The 13904-nt window shown below is 38.6% G+C and overlaps 1 protein-coding gene across 1 annotated transcript in view; it reads right to left on the reverse strand.

Annotated features, from left to right (window-relative positions):
• Nucleotides 1-13904, reverse strand: part of ATP13A5 (ATPase 13A5) — a 104153-nt gene that overhangs the window by 70292 nt on the left and 19957 nt on the right. The window contains exons 6-8 of the mRNA XM_016942516.4: nucleotides 9193-9262; nucleotides 6151-6285; nucleotides 39-111 (exon numbers count right to left, since the gene is read on the reverse strand). Of these exons, the coding sequence (XP_016798005.1) occupies nucleotides 39-111; nucleotides 6151-6285; nucleotides 9193-9262 (278 nt within the window). The remainder of the gene's footprint in view (nucleotides 1-38; nucleotides 112-6150; nucleotides 6286-9192; nucleotides 9263-13904) is intronic.

The raw sequence follows: 13904 nt of genomic DNA on the forward strand, positions 1-13904 counted from the left end.
ATATTAAGATGCTGAAGACGGCCTAACACATCACTTACCTTTGTCTTTTACAATGATTGTAACCTGGACTTTGTTGTGGTCCTCCACGAGGTTATGCAGCTTAACTGATTGCTACCAAGTAAAAGTTAACATTTAAACATTAGATAGTTCATATTCTGAAAACTACATGATCTCATTACAGTAAATACCAGGCCAGCTGTCACAGCTAAAGTGACTCTGGGCAAAGGACTCAACTTCTTTCGATGCTTCAGCTTCCTTGCTCCAACCCCTACCTCACCTGACCCCCTATGTGCAGCAGCAAATATGCTTATTAGTTTAATGCTATCTCACTCCCAAGAAAAAATAATGCACAGCCACTGCCTCAAGGACCTAAGCCAAGGAACCTGTTAAAAGAAACTTTAGACAAATTAAATTTAATGGGAGTTTAATTGAGGAAGAAAAAAAAAGTGATTCGCATATCAGGCAGTCACCAGAATCACAGCAGATTCAGAGAGACTCCAGGGATGCCTGATGGTCAGAATAAATTTATGGAACAAAGAAGGGAAATGACTACAGAACTCGGAAGTGAGGTACAGAAACAGCTGGATTGGTTACAGGTTGGTGTTTGCCTTATATGAACAGTTTGAGCACTCAGCAGTGTATGAGTGGTGGAAGTATGGCTGCTGTATGAGTCGCTGAAGATTGGCCAAGACTCAGGTATTGTAACAGACGCATAAGTTAGGTTTTCAATCTTGTCTATTAAGTTAGGTTAAGGTTGGTCCACAAGGACTCAAATATAGAAGTACAGAGTCCTCCTCAGGCCATATTTAGTTCACTTTAACAAACCAAAGCTACATTTCTTGAAGATGCACAATCAGAATGAGGAAGAATGAGACTGTGAGCAGGTTACTTCCCTCTCTATGCCTCTGTCTCCCTGTCTGTAAAACAACAAAGCTAAATGTTCTCTGTAAGTGGCTTTCTGCTTGTAAGTGTCTGTGAATGTTTGGGTTGTGTTTTGATTGCATGTGGGACAGCCATCCTCTCCTTTATGAACTGTGGATTTTCATATTGGTTAAGTCTGCAGATGGGAGTTATGCTCTTAAGTCGTGAATCTTGTGCTACTGCTTATGAGTTATTTAGCCTGTTTAACTCCTTTTTGCTCATCAGAAAGGGGAGATTATAACAGAATACAATAGGGTTAAGTTTTAAGGTATTTTATTCTTATAGAGCCCTCTGTGTAGTACTCAATACTATGCTAAGAGCTCATGAGTGTTAGTGATTCATAAGAAAGTTGTTGGAAAAACAGTTGTGAGAGCACGTTAACTGGAAAGACTTGCTTGAGATAGTTTATTGAGTTAGGACTCTGTGAAAGGTGGAGAAAATGGAAGGAGCCCGGAGAAGTGGAGAAAGCATCTTATAGGATAACACAGGGGACAGAAAGGCAGAGGTGAGAGATGATTTCATCCATACAGTTCCCCAGACTGACTGTTGGGGCAACATCAGCGAGAGAAAGTTCCATGCTGGGCCAGCCCTGGAAGGCACTGCCTCTTCCTGTTTGGATGTCGGTGACTTCGATGCCTCTAACTGGAAGTGGGTTTGAATACTGTCAGCAATACTTAATTCACCTTAACCTAATTCAAATGTAAAACTTTTTTCTTTTAGCTGTTAAATTGTTTTGATCTGTTCTGTTGGTGATATTTAATGTTACAAATGTCACCAGGCTAAGACAAGCATTACACATAATTATGCAACTTTCCCCTTAAGAAAACATAATGAACCCAGCATTACTATTTATATGGAAAAATTTATGATACACTTCAGTTTTGCATGAAAAGTTAAACTTTGGTAATTTGGATCAATTGAGTGGAAGAAGCGATAGTACTGTTTAGTGCATATTCATTGCTCTAAGGTGACTTCCTGAGGCTTAACTGTTGGGGCACGCATTTTAATGATGTGTAATAGTGGCAAAGTCAGCTGTGGTTCTGTGGGCAAAGAACCCTGGAGTCAGTCAGGATTTCTGAGTTGTAGGTCAGGCATACCTCCTAATCAGTCAGGTAATGTGAGTATGTAAGAAATTGCACCTTAGAATTTAGTCGTTTTCTCTGTAAACAGACAACATTGAATTGGATCACTTTCAAGTTATACCTTCAAGCTCTAAAATGACATGACATTGATTTATTTCGCATGTCAGAGATTTATTTAAAACCTGCAAGGCATCATAGAAGAAATACACATGGTATATAAAATGGCTCAAATCTTTATTATTTGTAAATAGTTTAAAACATGAAGCAGTTATTATGTGCCAGGCATTGTTGTAGGCACTTGAACAACAGTATTTAATTTTTTTAATTCTCAAAATAATTCTATGATGAAAATGTTATCTCCAACATACATGTAAAAACCAAAAGAAAGGGATTGAAAATGTTAAAGTAAACTTTTCACCATCATTTACTTACTAGGTAAATCAAACCTAGGTTCATCTGACTCTAAAACCTTTTCTGTTGAGGAATATGTTCTACTAGTGCTTAAAAATAGCATTTTTTTCTTTAAGAAGATAAAAATCCTTCCTTAGATTTCTTTTTTTTTTTTTTTTTTTTTTTTTTTTGCTTAGAAACTCGTTTAGATAATGCCAAATTCAGCTTAGCATAAGAGGATGATAATCAACACATTTGGAAGTGGTGAAGTATGAGTTAATCATACTTGACTGTCATTCTCAAAACTCATTATGCTGTAGAGCTGGATTGGTTTATTAGACTTAGCATTCTGTGTAACCTGTCATGCTTCCAGGCCTCTGCTCAAACTAGTCCCTAGGATGTCCACTCCAGTTTTCTACTAGCAAACTATTTCTAATCCTTCACATAAAGGCCTACTCAAATGTCACCTCCACTCTGCAAGTCCCTACAATTCTCAGGAAGAATTCATTGTTCTGCTCTCTCCACCTGTGTGAGTGTACTGATCACATTCCATCATAGCTATCTGCTGTCTTGTCAGGCCTCCCTCGTGAGTCAGGCAGTAGAGAGAAGAAAGGCACCATGTACATTATGCATCTGTGGATTCCTCTAGAGCCTATCACATAGTAGGCCCTTATCAAATATGTATTTATTAGAACCAAATTATTCTACTTCTCCCAACAACACTGGAGTGGGATAATGTTAGCCTCCTCTTTGAGTTAATGCACTCAGAAAATCTACAAACACAGGTTTCTATGGCAACCAACTAGCTAGGAGAAGGCAAACCCTGCAATGCTTGCCATGACTGCAAAGCTCATTGCCTGATTTTCATTAGGCCACCTTTAGTTTCTTCTGTCCCTGTTCAGCAGGACCAGGATCAGTTTCCAAGATGAATTTGCATATCGTTATTATTCAGCATCTGTTGCTATGTGCCCTTGTGTTTGTTGTGGCTGGATTTCCTCTAGAGATGAGTAATGAGGGTATTAACTCAGGTGCCTCTTGAGCTTGGCTCTGTCATGACTGAAGGCAAAGCACTGTGGGCCAGATACTCCCAATGCTATTTCTAGCAGCCACCCGTGGAGCTCAGCAATACAGTGTGCACATACAGTTCAATGCAAATACAGTTGAGTACCAAGGTTTGCACTCATGCCTGCACCAAACTTGTTAGAAAGGGACTGAAGCGGGAGGGTTTCTTGGCTTAGGAAAGGTAAGCTTTCTTTGTGTAGCATGATTTGGGGCCCCAGTAGATGCAGAAAATCATCTTATTCTACTCCTGCAAACACTTACTCTCTTACAATTTTCCAAAGCCTGTGTTTGTTTACCTAAGTCTTTAATTCAGTGAAATAATGAACTTCAATGTAGCTCAACAGAATGATTTGGAGATAGCAGTAGATGCTCCTTCTTTCAATCCTGCCAAAGCCCTTCCCCAAATCTTACTGCTGCAAGGAAATTCATGAGTCACTTTGAGATTGCGCTCAATGGGACAGTGTGTATGTAGTACTTGACTTGGAATCAGAAAACCTGGGGCTAAGGACACTGTTACTGGGTGAGTGTGAATAACTCCCTTCACCTCCTGGATTGCCCCTGTCCCTCCCTCTCAGGTGGTAGGAGGCTATAAAAATCATGTATGTTTTATTTCATAATTTGCCATGTCCCATAGAAACACATACATTGTGAATGTGGGCGCCTACTGTAAACTGTAAAGTGCTAAACAGATGTTGATGAATGAGGACTTGTGATTTAAATTGCAAATATACAGTTTCAGGAAACTGGCTCATTTTGTGGAGTGTTACAAGGTGCTTTGCAGGTTGGGTTAGGTACCCTTTTATTAGTAAATACTGGCTGCTAATGAGATTAGTGTTTGTCCTCTAATTCCTTTTCTGTTTTTTAAAGAAATCTTTTGCAATACTGCCACCAAGTCTAAAGTTCCCATATTAGCCACTGTTTTGAACAAAGGAATGTAGGGATTCTGTTAAGACATGGAACCTGAATGTTTAAATTCCAGTAAGGATTTTTAAATAAGCAAATTACAAGTATTAGAAAACAGGTATTACCTAACTTTGGAAGGGGAGTTCTTATAAGCACAACAATAAGCCGTGAAGGAAAACAGAAATATATTTGACTCTATATAAATGTTCATCCACAGCTAAAGTCAAAGTCTAGAGAAATAGACTAAAAAGTAAAACTTTTTCACATATATGATGAATATAAAGAGGCCCTTAATATAAAATGAAAATGCAAAACACTATTAGACAACAAAAAGTGTCTAGTCTCACCAGCAATCAGGAAAATGTACCTTAAAACATCAATGAGACCCAGTTTTTTAAAAGACATTAGATATTTTAAAAGACATTAGATATTAGATATTTACGATTTAAAAATCGTAAATATCAATATAACTCCAGAAACTGATTAATCCAGGGGAAATAAATACTCTTGTGTGTCTCTGATTTTAAAACATTATTTCATTTGTGGAAAATAATATAGCAGCATCTATTAAAATTCAAAACATACATATGCCTTGATGCAGTAACCTGGCTTTTGGCTGCTATGCTAAAAAATGCAAACACTAATATGTAAGAACATGCCCATACTGTAGTAGTAACTTTTAATTCAACATTATTTGTGGTGGCAAAAGATTGAGGGGAAATTACTTTCAACAAGTAACGGAATAGTTGAATAAATTATGATATATCATGGAATATTATAGTATTATTTTAAAAACATGAATTATAATTATTTATTTACTTGGTGAATTGCCATTATATATAAAGTGAAAAATGAAAGTTCCAGATTAATGTGCATAGTAAGATCTTATTTTAATTTTAAAAATTAATAAAGACATAAATCTCCATATAAGCTGGTATATATATGTGCACTTAATAGAGTAAAATGAATGAAAAATATGATGGCATTAATAAATAAATACATATATCTGGGACCTTCGTGTTTGAATTTATCCTTCAGTGGGTTCCCTTATAATAATCATTCTTATGCTTTCAGAATGCATAACAATCATTAGTTATAAAACTTTTGAAAATGAAGATTCTAACCCTGGATATTTTGATTTAATAAGCCAGAAGCTCAAAAATGTCAAGGAATTCTCTTGCTGAAACACTGCCTTATTGAGTATAGAATCAAACCTAATTTTTTCCACAACCCATCCCCTAACTCCCACACAGGAATTTCTGTATTTCTTTGGGATTTCCGTAAAGATATATCCGAATATCAAATGAACACACAGACATTATAAAGGACTTCTAAGAGGGAGACTAAAATTTTTCAAAGACAATTAAATAGGAAACCTATAGAACAAATACAATATTTAAGTCAGGGGAAATAGATGGAAATGTTCTAAGGGGCATAATATCTTGATTAATGCACACAGTTGAGACGCTACCCCTTCATTCTCCTAAAACTATGGCTGGCATCATTAATCCATCACAGCATTCTTTCCCACCATACTCAAATAGAGCCTCAGAGTGCTTCTAAACAAAGCATTCGATGAAGGCTTCAGATGATAATCAGAGTTTGCAAAGACATTTAACTCTCCCTGGTAGTCCAAAGTCCTCCATCTGTCATCCCATATTTGGTAAGCCCTCACTTTTTGTTTTATGACTTATGGTTGACAAAGCAACTCCTGGCTGTCAGTGGAAATACCATGGGCTTTACTTCTTTAGCTAGAAGCTAAATAGAATTTGGCTGTGATTTCAGGTCTTACCTGTCGCAAATCATACACACTTAAGACAATGGAGATAACAGTCAAAATGATGATGGCCACAGAGTATTCTATGTAACCTTGAGACAGCCACAAAGTTAGGGTGAAGGCTTGGAACACATAGAATGGATTTAAAACCTGCAGGCACAAAAATGGCATTTGGGTCACTTGCATGAACCTTAGTAGCAATCAAGAAGATGTCATTTCATTATCAAATTTTTTCTCATTTTTTTACAACATACACAAACCTCTAATATATAAGAATTCACTTAGATCTCTATTGATTTGGGTTGAGAAAATGTCAAACACATAGAATGTGATATGGTGGAAGCAAAATTATTTTATGCATTCAGAGCCATGCCCACAAGTTGATCATTCTTATTCATTTTGAATTTCAAAAATATTTTACCAATAACAAAATTTAACAATTCACCTTCTTAAACAGACTGACTCATAATGGGAGAGGTACAAGATTCAGTCTCTTTTAAAAACGTACTTCCATTTGGAACAGTTTAATTGCAGTCTTATTTTTCATATAATCACATGCTGCAGATTTAGTCAAGTTGTGCAATGAAAATGAAAGATTCTACTTTTTTATTCAGGTCATTTAAAAATAGCATATCTTTCATGTCACAGGTCCTAGCAAGGTCATATAAGAGTCAGCCAAGTTCTTCTCTTGAACAAGGAGGAATACTGGAGAGAAATGTCTTCCCCAAGGCTGCAGAGCAAATCATGAGCAGAAGGTATTACCAACCTGAAAGCTGGTCACTCATACATGTACATTTCTGGTCGCATGAGAATACCTTCAACTTTTTTCATTCCCTCAATTTTTCCCATTTGGGTCCTGCTAACTCATGCTAATAATGAGAGCAGAGAGGGCAAACCTGAGAAGCCAGAGAAAAGTCACAGGATATACATGCAGAAAGTGAACTAAAGAGCCCATCAGAGCAAAGCAAGTATTATTTTTCTGAGAAAGTGTTCTTTCTTATCATTATGAATTGGATGAAATATTGGTTAAAACCAGTGCTATTCTCTCTTACCTCTGTTTTCTATAATTCCCTTATGTACTAAATACAATTCTAATTTAGTCTTAAAAGTGAACTGACATGTGGTAAATAAGTTAGTACGTTGTATCTTAAGTGTTGGATATATTTTGTCCATTAAAAAAGATTTTGTTCCTTAATGTTTCTTATTATTTCAATCCCAACTGCTTTACTTACAAATTATAGTTTTTTTGTTTGCTTATTATAAAATGCTCTGATTGTAGATTATGTACAAATGATAATATGATCTTGAAGTTAAACAAATCCAGTAGAATACTGGTTAAATACTTTTTGCAGAAGAAACAACACTATTCTAATTAATTCAGTTATCTTATTTAATAGCCTTTTGAAACCAAATGTAAACGAATAGTTGTACTTGGTTTTTTTTTTCTTTCTACTAAAGGGCTAGTAAATAGGTGCCAGAAAATACTAGCACTCCTTTCAAATTAGAACACATTGACCCCTGGAGAATATTTGGCAATTTGAAAATGTACTTGACGTTTAAAAAGCTGCCTACTTTTTGATAGTTAGGGAAGCTATGCATATGTGGAGGCAGGACGTATATGGGAAATCTTTGTATGTTCCACCCAATTTTGCTGTGAACCGAAAACTAGTCTAAAAAATAAAGTTAAAAAAAGCAACCTGTTTTCTGCTTCAGACACAGAATAATGGTAAATAATTTTTTAATATTAAAAAGATATGTCCATGTTCCAAAACAAAATGACCATCTTTATGGGTTAGAAATAGACTGAAAACATGCACCATTGAGTGGGGGCTCACATCATCAGATTCATGGGTTCCAGACAAGGACTAGACAGCAAAATCTAGGAGCTCCTTTCTCGGAGGAACAGAGACAGAACGTGTCCCTTAGGTGGCTGAGGATAGAAATGAGGCATATGGTGGAAAACAAGGGTGGCCATGGGCTTCCTGTTCCAGAATAGAGGTTGAGCAAAGTCATAACCAATGAAGGCTTTCCACCCAAGGGTGGAATGGGAGAGGAGTGTCCATGGGACAACTGTGAACTGGGCTAAGCCTCAAGCTGGCTAAGAGCATGCATGTGACAAATCCCTGAAGGACAAGCACCCAAACCTTCAGGGACCACATAGGGGCCAACTGGAGGCAAACAAAGCCATCAAAGAAGCACAGAAAGCACAGAGAGAAAGAGAAAAATTGATGGGGAAAGTGTCCCACTTAAGGTAAGCGTTAAAAAAAAAAAATCCAAGCACACAAGGAAAATATTTTTAAAAACAAAAACAAAAATAAAACACTAACAAAGGGAGAAGTTACTCTCAAGAAAATGAAAATAATAAAGCCATTAGAAAAAGACCCAAAGAATACATTTCAAATCCTCAATAATTATAGAAATAATAACATTGCCCCATGCTGTGGACTGAACATTTGTGTCCCCTCTAAATTCATAGGTTGAAGCCCTAACCCCCAATGTGATGGTATTTGGAGATGGGTCCCTTGGGAGGCAATTAGGTTTAGATGAGGTCATGAAGGTAGAGGTCCCACGATGGGATTAGTGTCCCTGTAGGAAGAGGAAGAGACCAGACCTCTCTCTCCACCATGTGAAGACATAAAGAACGCAGTAGTCTGCACGCCCAGAAATGGGTCCTCACCGGGAACTGAATATGCAAGCACCTTGACCTTGGACTTCCCAGCCGCTAAAACTTGGGAAAATAAGTGTTTGTTGTTTAAACCACCCAATGCATGACATTTTGTTATAGCAACCCAGTGGACTAACCACCCCACCACCACCACCACCACAACCACCATCCAAACTAAAGAGAACAAAACAAAACAAACAGGAGATTATGAAGCAGGAATCTGTCTCTCACTGGAAAGGAATTTTAAAGTAAACCTGAGTTTAAAATAAGCAGTAACTAAAAGAAGTCACATGAAACAAGATATCATTCACATCAAAGTATTTATGTGTTCCTTCTAAGAAGTAAGGGGCAGAAATTTATTTTTTCAAAAAAAAAGAAAAGAAAACAGTTACCTGTTTAACAAGCAGCTTCCATATGGGTTGGATTTCAACCTCAATGGCGTTGGGCCCACACACTAACCTTCTGTGGGAAATTGATCATCCATTAGTGTCATAGCTACGAGCACATGATAAGTGACTACAGGCCAAACTAAACAGAAGTCATTTTTCTACTCTTTGGAGATTTTGTGACTTTGATTAAAAAATAATGTGCAAGTTCTTTTGAAACGTAATTCTAAACTACTATTTTTGAAATGAAAGTCAGTGTATGATGGACAGAGCTGTAGTCCTCGATACAAATATATCTTAAGTGTAGTACAACTCAAAAAAAAAGTTGGAAAGACACTTTCATTTTGAGTTACTTTTAAAATAATTTTATTATATACTAAAAGTAACGAAAAAGACACAGCTATGCAGATGTTCCTAGACTTGTCAGGCATTCTAGATTGCCCTTGATGTTAGAAGTCATATCTATCTTTAGTACCTCCAGCACCTAGGACAGGGCCCTTAGTATACGAACTGAATGAATACATATTAGTATATGAACCGAATGAATGAGCAAATGAACTGGAAGATATGGCCTTCATGGCTAACACTTGGTAAACGTGTACATTATACACAAAGTGTAATACATATGTGCATTACAACAAGAATGCATATTTCTACACTATTTTACCATTAACAAAGTTTTTACAAAGATTCATTTGATCCTCACAATAGTCCAAAGGAAAGGGCTAATATCTCTATTTTGCCAATGGAAGAAATTATTCAGTGTGGCATGTAGCCAAAAGTGCACACATCTAGTATGAATCACAACAATGTAACTTTTTTTTTTTTTTTTTTGAGATGGAGTTTCACTCTTGTTGCCCAGGCTGGAGTGCAATGGCACGATCTCGGCTCACCGCAACCTCTGCCTCCCAGGTTCAAGCGATTCTCCTGCCTCTGCCTCCCGAGTAGCTGGGATTACAGGCATGCGCCATCACGCCAGGCTAATTTTGTATTTTTAGTACGGACGGGGTTTCTCCATCTTGGTCAGGCTCGTCTCGAACCCCTGACCTCAGGTGATCCACCCGCCTCAGCCTCCCAAAGTGCTGAGATTACAAGCGTGAGCCAGCACGCCCGGCCTACAATGTAACTTTTAAACAGAGTTGACAGTGTCAGAAACTGCACTTAGCCTTTTATAAGCATTAACTCCTTCAATCATCACATTATTCCCATGAGATTTCATATTATTAGCACCTATTGTAATAAAAACTCAAGCTCCGATAAACCAAGAAACCTTTCCAGGATCGCAAAGCTAGAAAGAGGCAGGCTTTGTAGCATGGTCTATGACTCCACTTCACAAATCTGCCTCAGAAAGGACCAATGGGGAGAATCTGCATGAGAGATCTTTGATCTCACTGAGGTATAACAGAGAGCTGAGCCCAAGTTTATCTGACTTCTTAGCCATATTTTTTTTCCAAGTAAAATTGTAGTTTGCCAAGGACAGAGAGGACTCAAACCGAGGTCTTCTGACTCCATGCCATGAAAACACTGAGGTTCAAGGATGTTGGGAATCAGAGAGGGCAAACAGCCCATCACGCTCTTTGACTTCTTAAGTCCCTAAACCTCCCGCTGGAAAGAGCCCATAACTCAAACCATTTCAGTACTCAGGACTCTTTTACACAATCTGGGGCAATAATCTGTTGTTAAGCAAAGTGTCAACTTAGGACCCCAAACTCGGTCCTCCATTCTCTCTCCCTCTCTCCGCTTTGAATGCCCTTCCCACATTCTTCAGTTTGTAAATGCCTACTCAGCCTCGGAGAGCCAGATCCGACAATCAAGCTTAATGGTTGAGAAACGTGGGAGCAGAGAGGCCTGGATTTGAACACAGCTAAGACCTTGTGCTTGCTGTTCCCTCCAACTGGAACTAATTTCCTCCACAACTTCGTATGTCTACCCGCTCAGTCCCTCAATGAAACAAGGGCGTTCCCTTTGTGAATGAATTTCATTCTTTCTCTGTTCAAGTAGCACCTCCTTACTGGGCTTTCCCTAACAATGCTCCTTGAAATAGCTACCCTGACTCTTAATTCAGATTCTCTTCATCTCCTTATCCTGCCATATTTTTCATTATAGTGCATATAATTACCTGAAATTACACGTTATGTTTCACATTTTAATAAGTTTGCAAAAAAAAAATAGACTGTATCTTCCACTATAATGTAAGCTTCCAGAGGACATCGATACATTCCGAATGCCTAAAACAGAGCCTATTATATGCTGAATGAACGAATTGATGGCTGAATGAGGGGTCAGCCTCACTCTTCTCATCTGTAAAAGGGGTTTTATAAAACATACCTAATAAAATTGCTATCAAGCTGGGTGTGTGGCACACACCTGTAGTCCCAGCTACTTGGGAGGCTGAGGCAGGAGGACTGCTTGACCTCAGGAGTTTGAGACCAGCCTGGGCAACAAAGGGAGACTGTAATTTAAAAAAAAAATGCTACGAGTAGCATATGAGAAAAATACATAAAGCATTTAGTTCTCAATAAATGGCAGCTATCTTTGAAGTCTTACTCCCTCTGGCACAATTAACTCTATTTTTCTCCCTTCCAACAACCTTTCTTTTCTTAGCAACAGCACTTACATCATTAAATTATAATGTATACTTAAATGTCTTTTCCCTCTAGTTTCCTAGAGTCCCTTTAAAGGCAGAAACAGATTTTTTTTTTCTTTTTCTTTTTTGACACGGAGTCTTGCTCTGTCGCCCAGGCTGGAGTGCATTGGCACAGTCTAGGCTCACTTCAACTTCCGCCTCCCAGTTTCAAGCGATTCTCCTGCCTCAGCCTCCTGAGTAGCTGGGATTACAGGCCCACACTACCACACCTGGCTAATTTTTGTATTTTTAGTAGACACGGGGTTTCACCATGTTGGCCAGGCTGGTCTCAAACCCCTGACCTCGTGATCCACCTGACTCGGCTTCCCAAAATGCTGGGATTACAGGCATGAGCCACCATGCCCAGCCCAGAAACAGAGATTTTTAAATCCTGTCTAAAAATCTAGCACTAGGGGCACAGTGTCTGACCTAGAGGATATTCCCTAAATATTAGAATGTATTAATGATGTTCAAGGCAGTACATGGGGTATGGAAAGCAGTTTAGAAAGCAAGCCTAGAGTCTCATGCTCTTTGGCTCTCCAAGTTTGGCAATATTACCATTAAGAGAGAAGAGATCCCATGAGGACGGGGATCCAGTTGATCAATATTTGCCTGTAGATCATCCTCTTTATGGCTCATCTGAGCCATATTGAAATCACAGCCTGGCATGCCCCTTGCTGCTGTGTCTCTTTTACTGCTTCTTGCCAAAAAATGTGTGTTTAGAGATCATGTACCCATCTCAGTTTCAGCACAAGCCAAGCAGAATATTCAGGGGTGTTGACTAATGGCTGAGCAATGGGAAGAAATATAAGATTTGAAGCTGGTTCAACATGAAGAAAGGTCTAAGAAACAAGGGAGCTGACATTCCGACCAGCTGGCAGGGAAAACAGGCCCCAGATTGTTCCAGCAGCTTCACAGAACAACGCAGGCTAAATAAAATTCAGCAGACCTGCCTAACAGTTCCAACTATGCATTAGAAGAAGAGTTGCTTTGGAGGTAGATGGTCCCTCTCCAGAAGTTGAACAATTTCTCAGCAGGAAACCTGTGGAGGGGATTTCCGCAGGGACCATGGGCTAAACTTGGGGAATCATTGAGGTTTCCTCCAACCCTGAGATATCAGTAAATCTGTTAGAATTTATTTATTTCTGAGAAAACAAAATGCAGATGACTACGAGGACTTTCTCTTGCAGGAGGCCCATGTCCCTTTTCATTTGTTATTCATTCATTCATTCAATTAACTTACCAATAATTGTCAATAATGTGTCGTGTGGTAGCCACTTTAGGCTCCAGGTGGTAAAGACTGAAGGAGTCCTCAAGGAGGAAGGAAGGGCATGTTAGAATTATGGTGGAGTTTTTCAAACTACACCTATTTTTTGCTCACTGCTTCCATTCTGATAAGTTTCCAACAGAGTCTCTGGCAGGCAGGGACGTCTACAGTTTTCCATACACACAATGTCAAGCCAGGAGATTCTGGCATAACCCACTTGCAGGAACTTAGGAATTTTTAGGAAGCAGACATGTAGAGGTTGAGAAAGTTCCCACGTGATTCTGTTAGCAAGTTCCTGACTTCCCTAACACTCTTGTTTTATAAAGGGGGGAAGACCTAAGATATTCACAGATGCACAGGACATGGCATCCAACTTCTGGGATTTGGATATGGTTGTATAGCACAACAAGAGTGCTGGCCTTCGAGCCCTTCCATTGAAAACAATAATAAAAACAAGATTGGTATATTTTGAGAAATTGCTTTATGGAAGGAAAACATCTCTCTTTCATTACAGCTTGAACCTGCTTGTGTACTTTAATGAAACACTTACACAGAGAATGTATCTCCATTCTACAAACGACATGAAAGTTATTTTAGTTTTTTACATTTGTCCTCATCTGTGACCTGCCCATTTCTTTCATTGCCTAAATTGCATGTTTTCAGATAGCCTCAGGAAAACTCGAGAAGTTGGGCTTTTAGAGGATTTCAAGCCCTCCATGTGAGCTAAGTGAGGCGCTTCCAGTCAGCTTTTCTGGGGAAAGGCCTTGAGCATTCCCAGGCATAGGGATGCAGAAGGGAATGGACCAGGAGGACATCAGGAATGGA

The sequence above is a fragment of the Pan troglodytes genome, chromosome 2 (assembly GCF_028858775.2).
Source record: "Pan troglodytes isolate AG18354 chromosome 2, NHGRI_mPanTro3-v2.0_pri, whole genome shotgun sequence".
Classification (NCBI taxonomy): Eukaryota; Metazoa; Chordata; class Mammalia; order Primates; family Hominidae; genus Pan; species Pan troglodytes.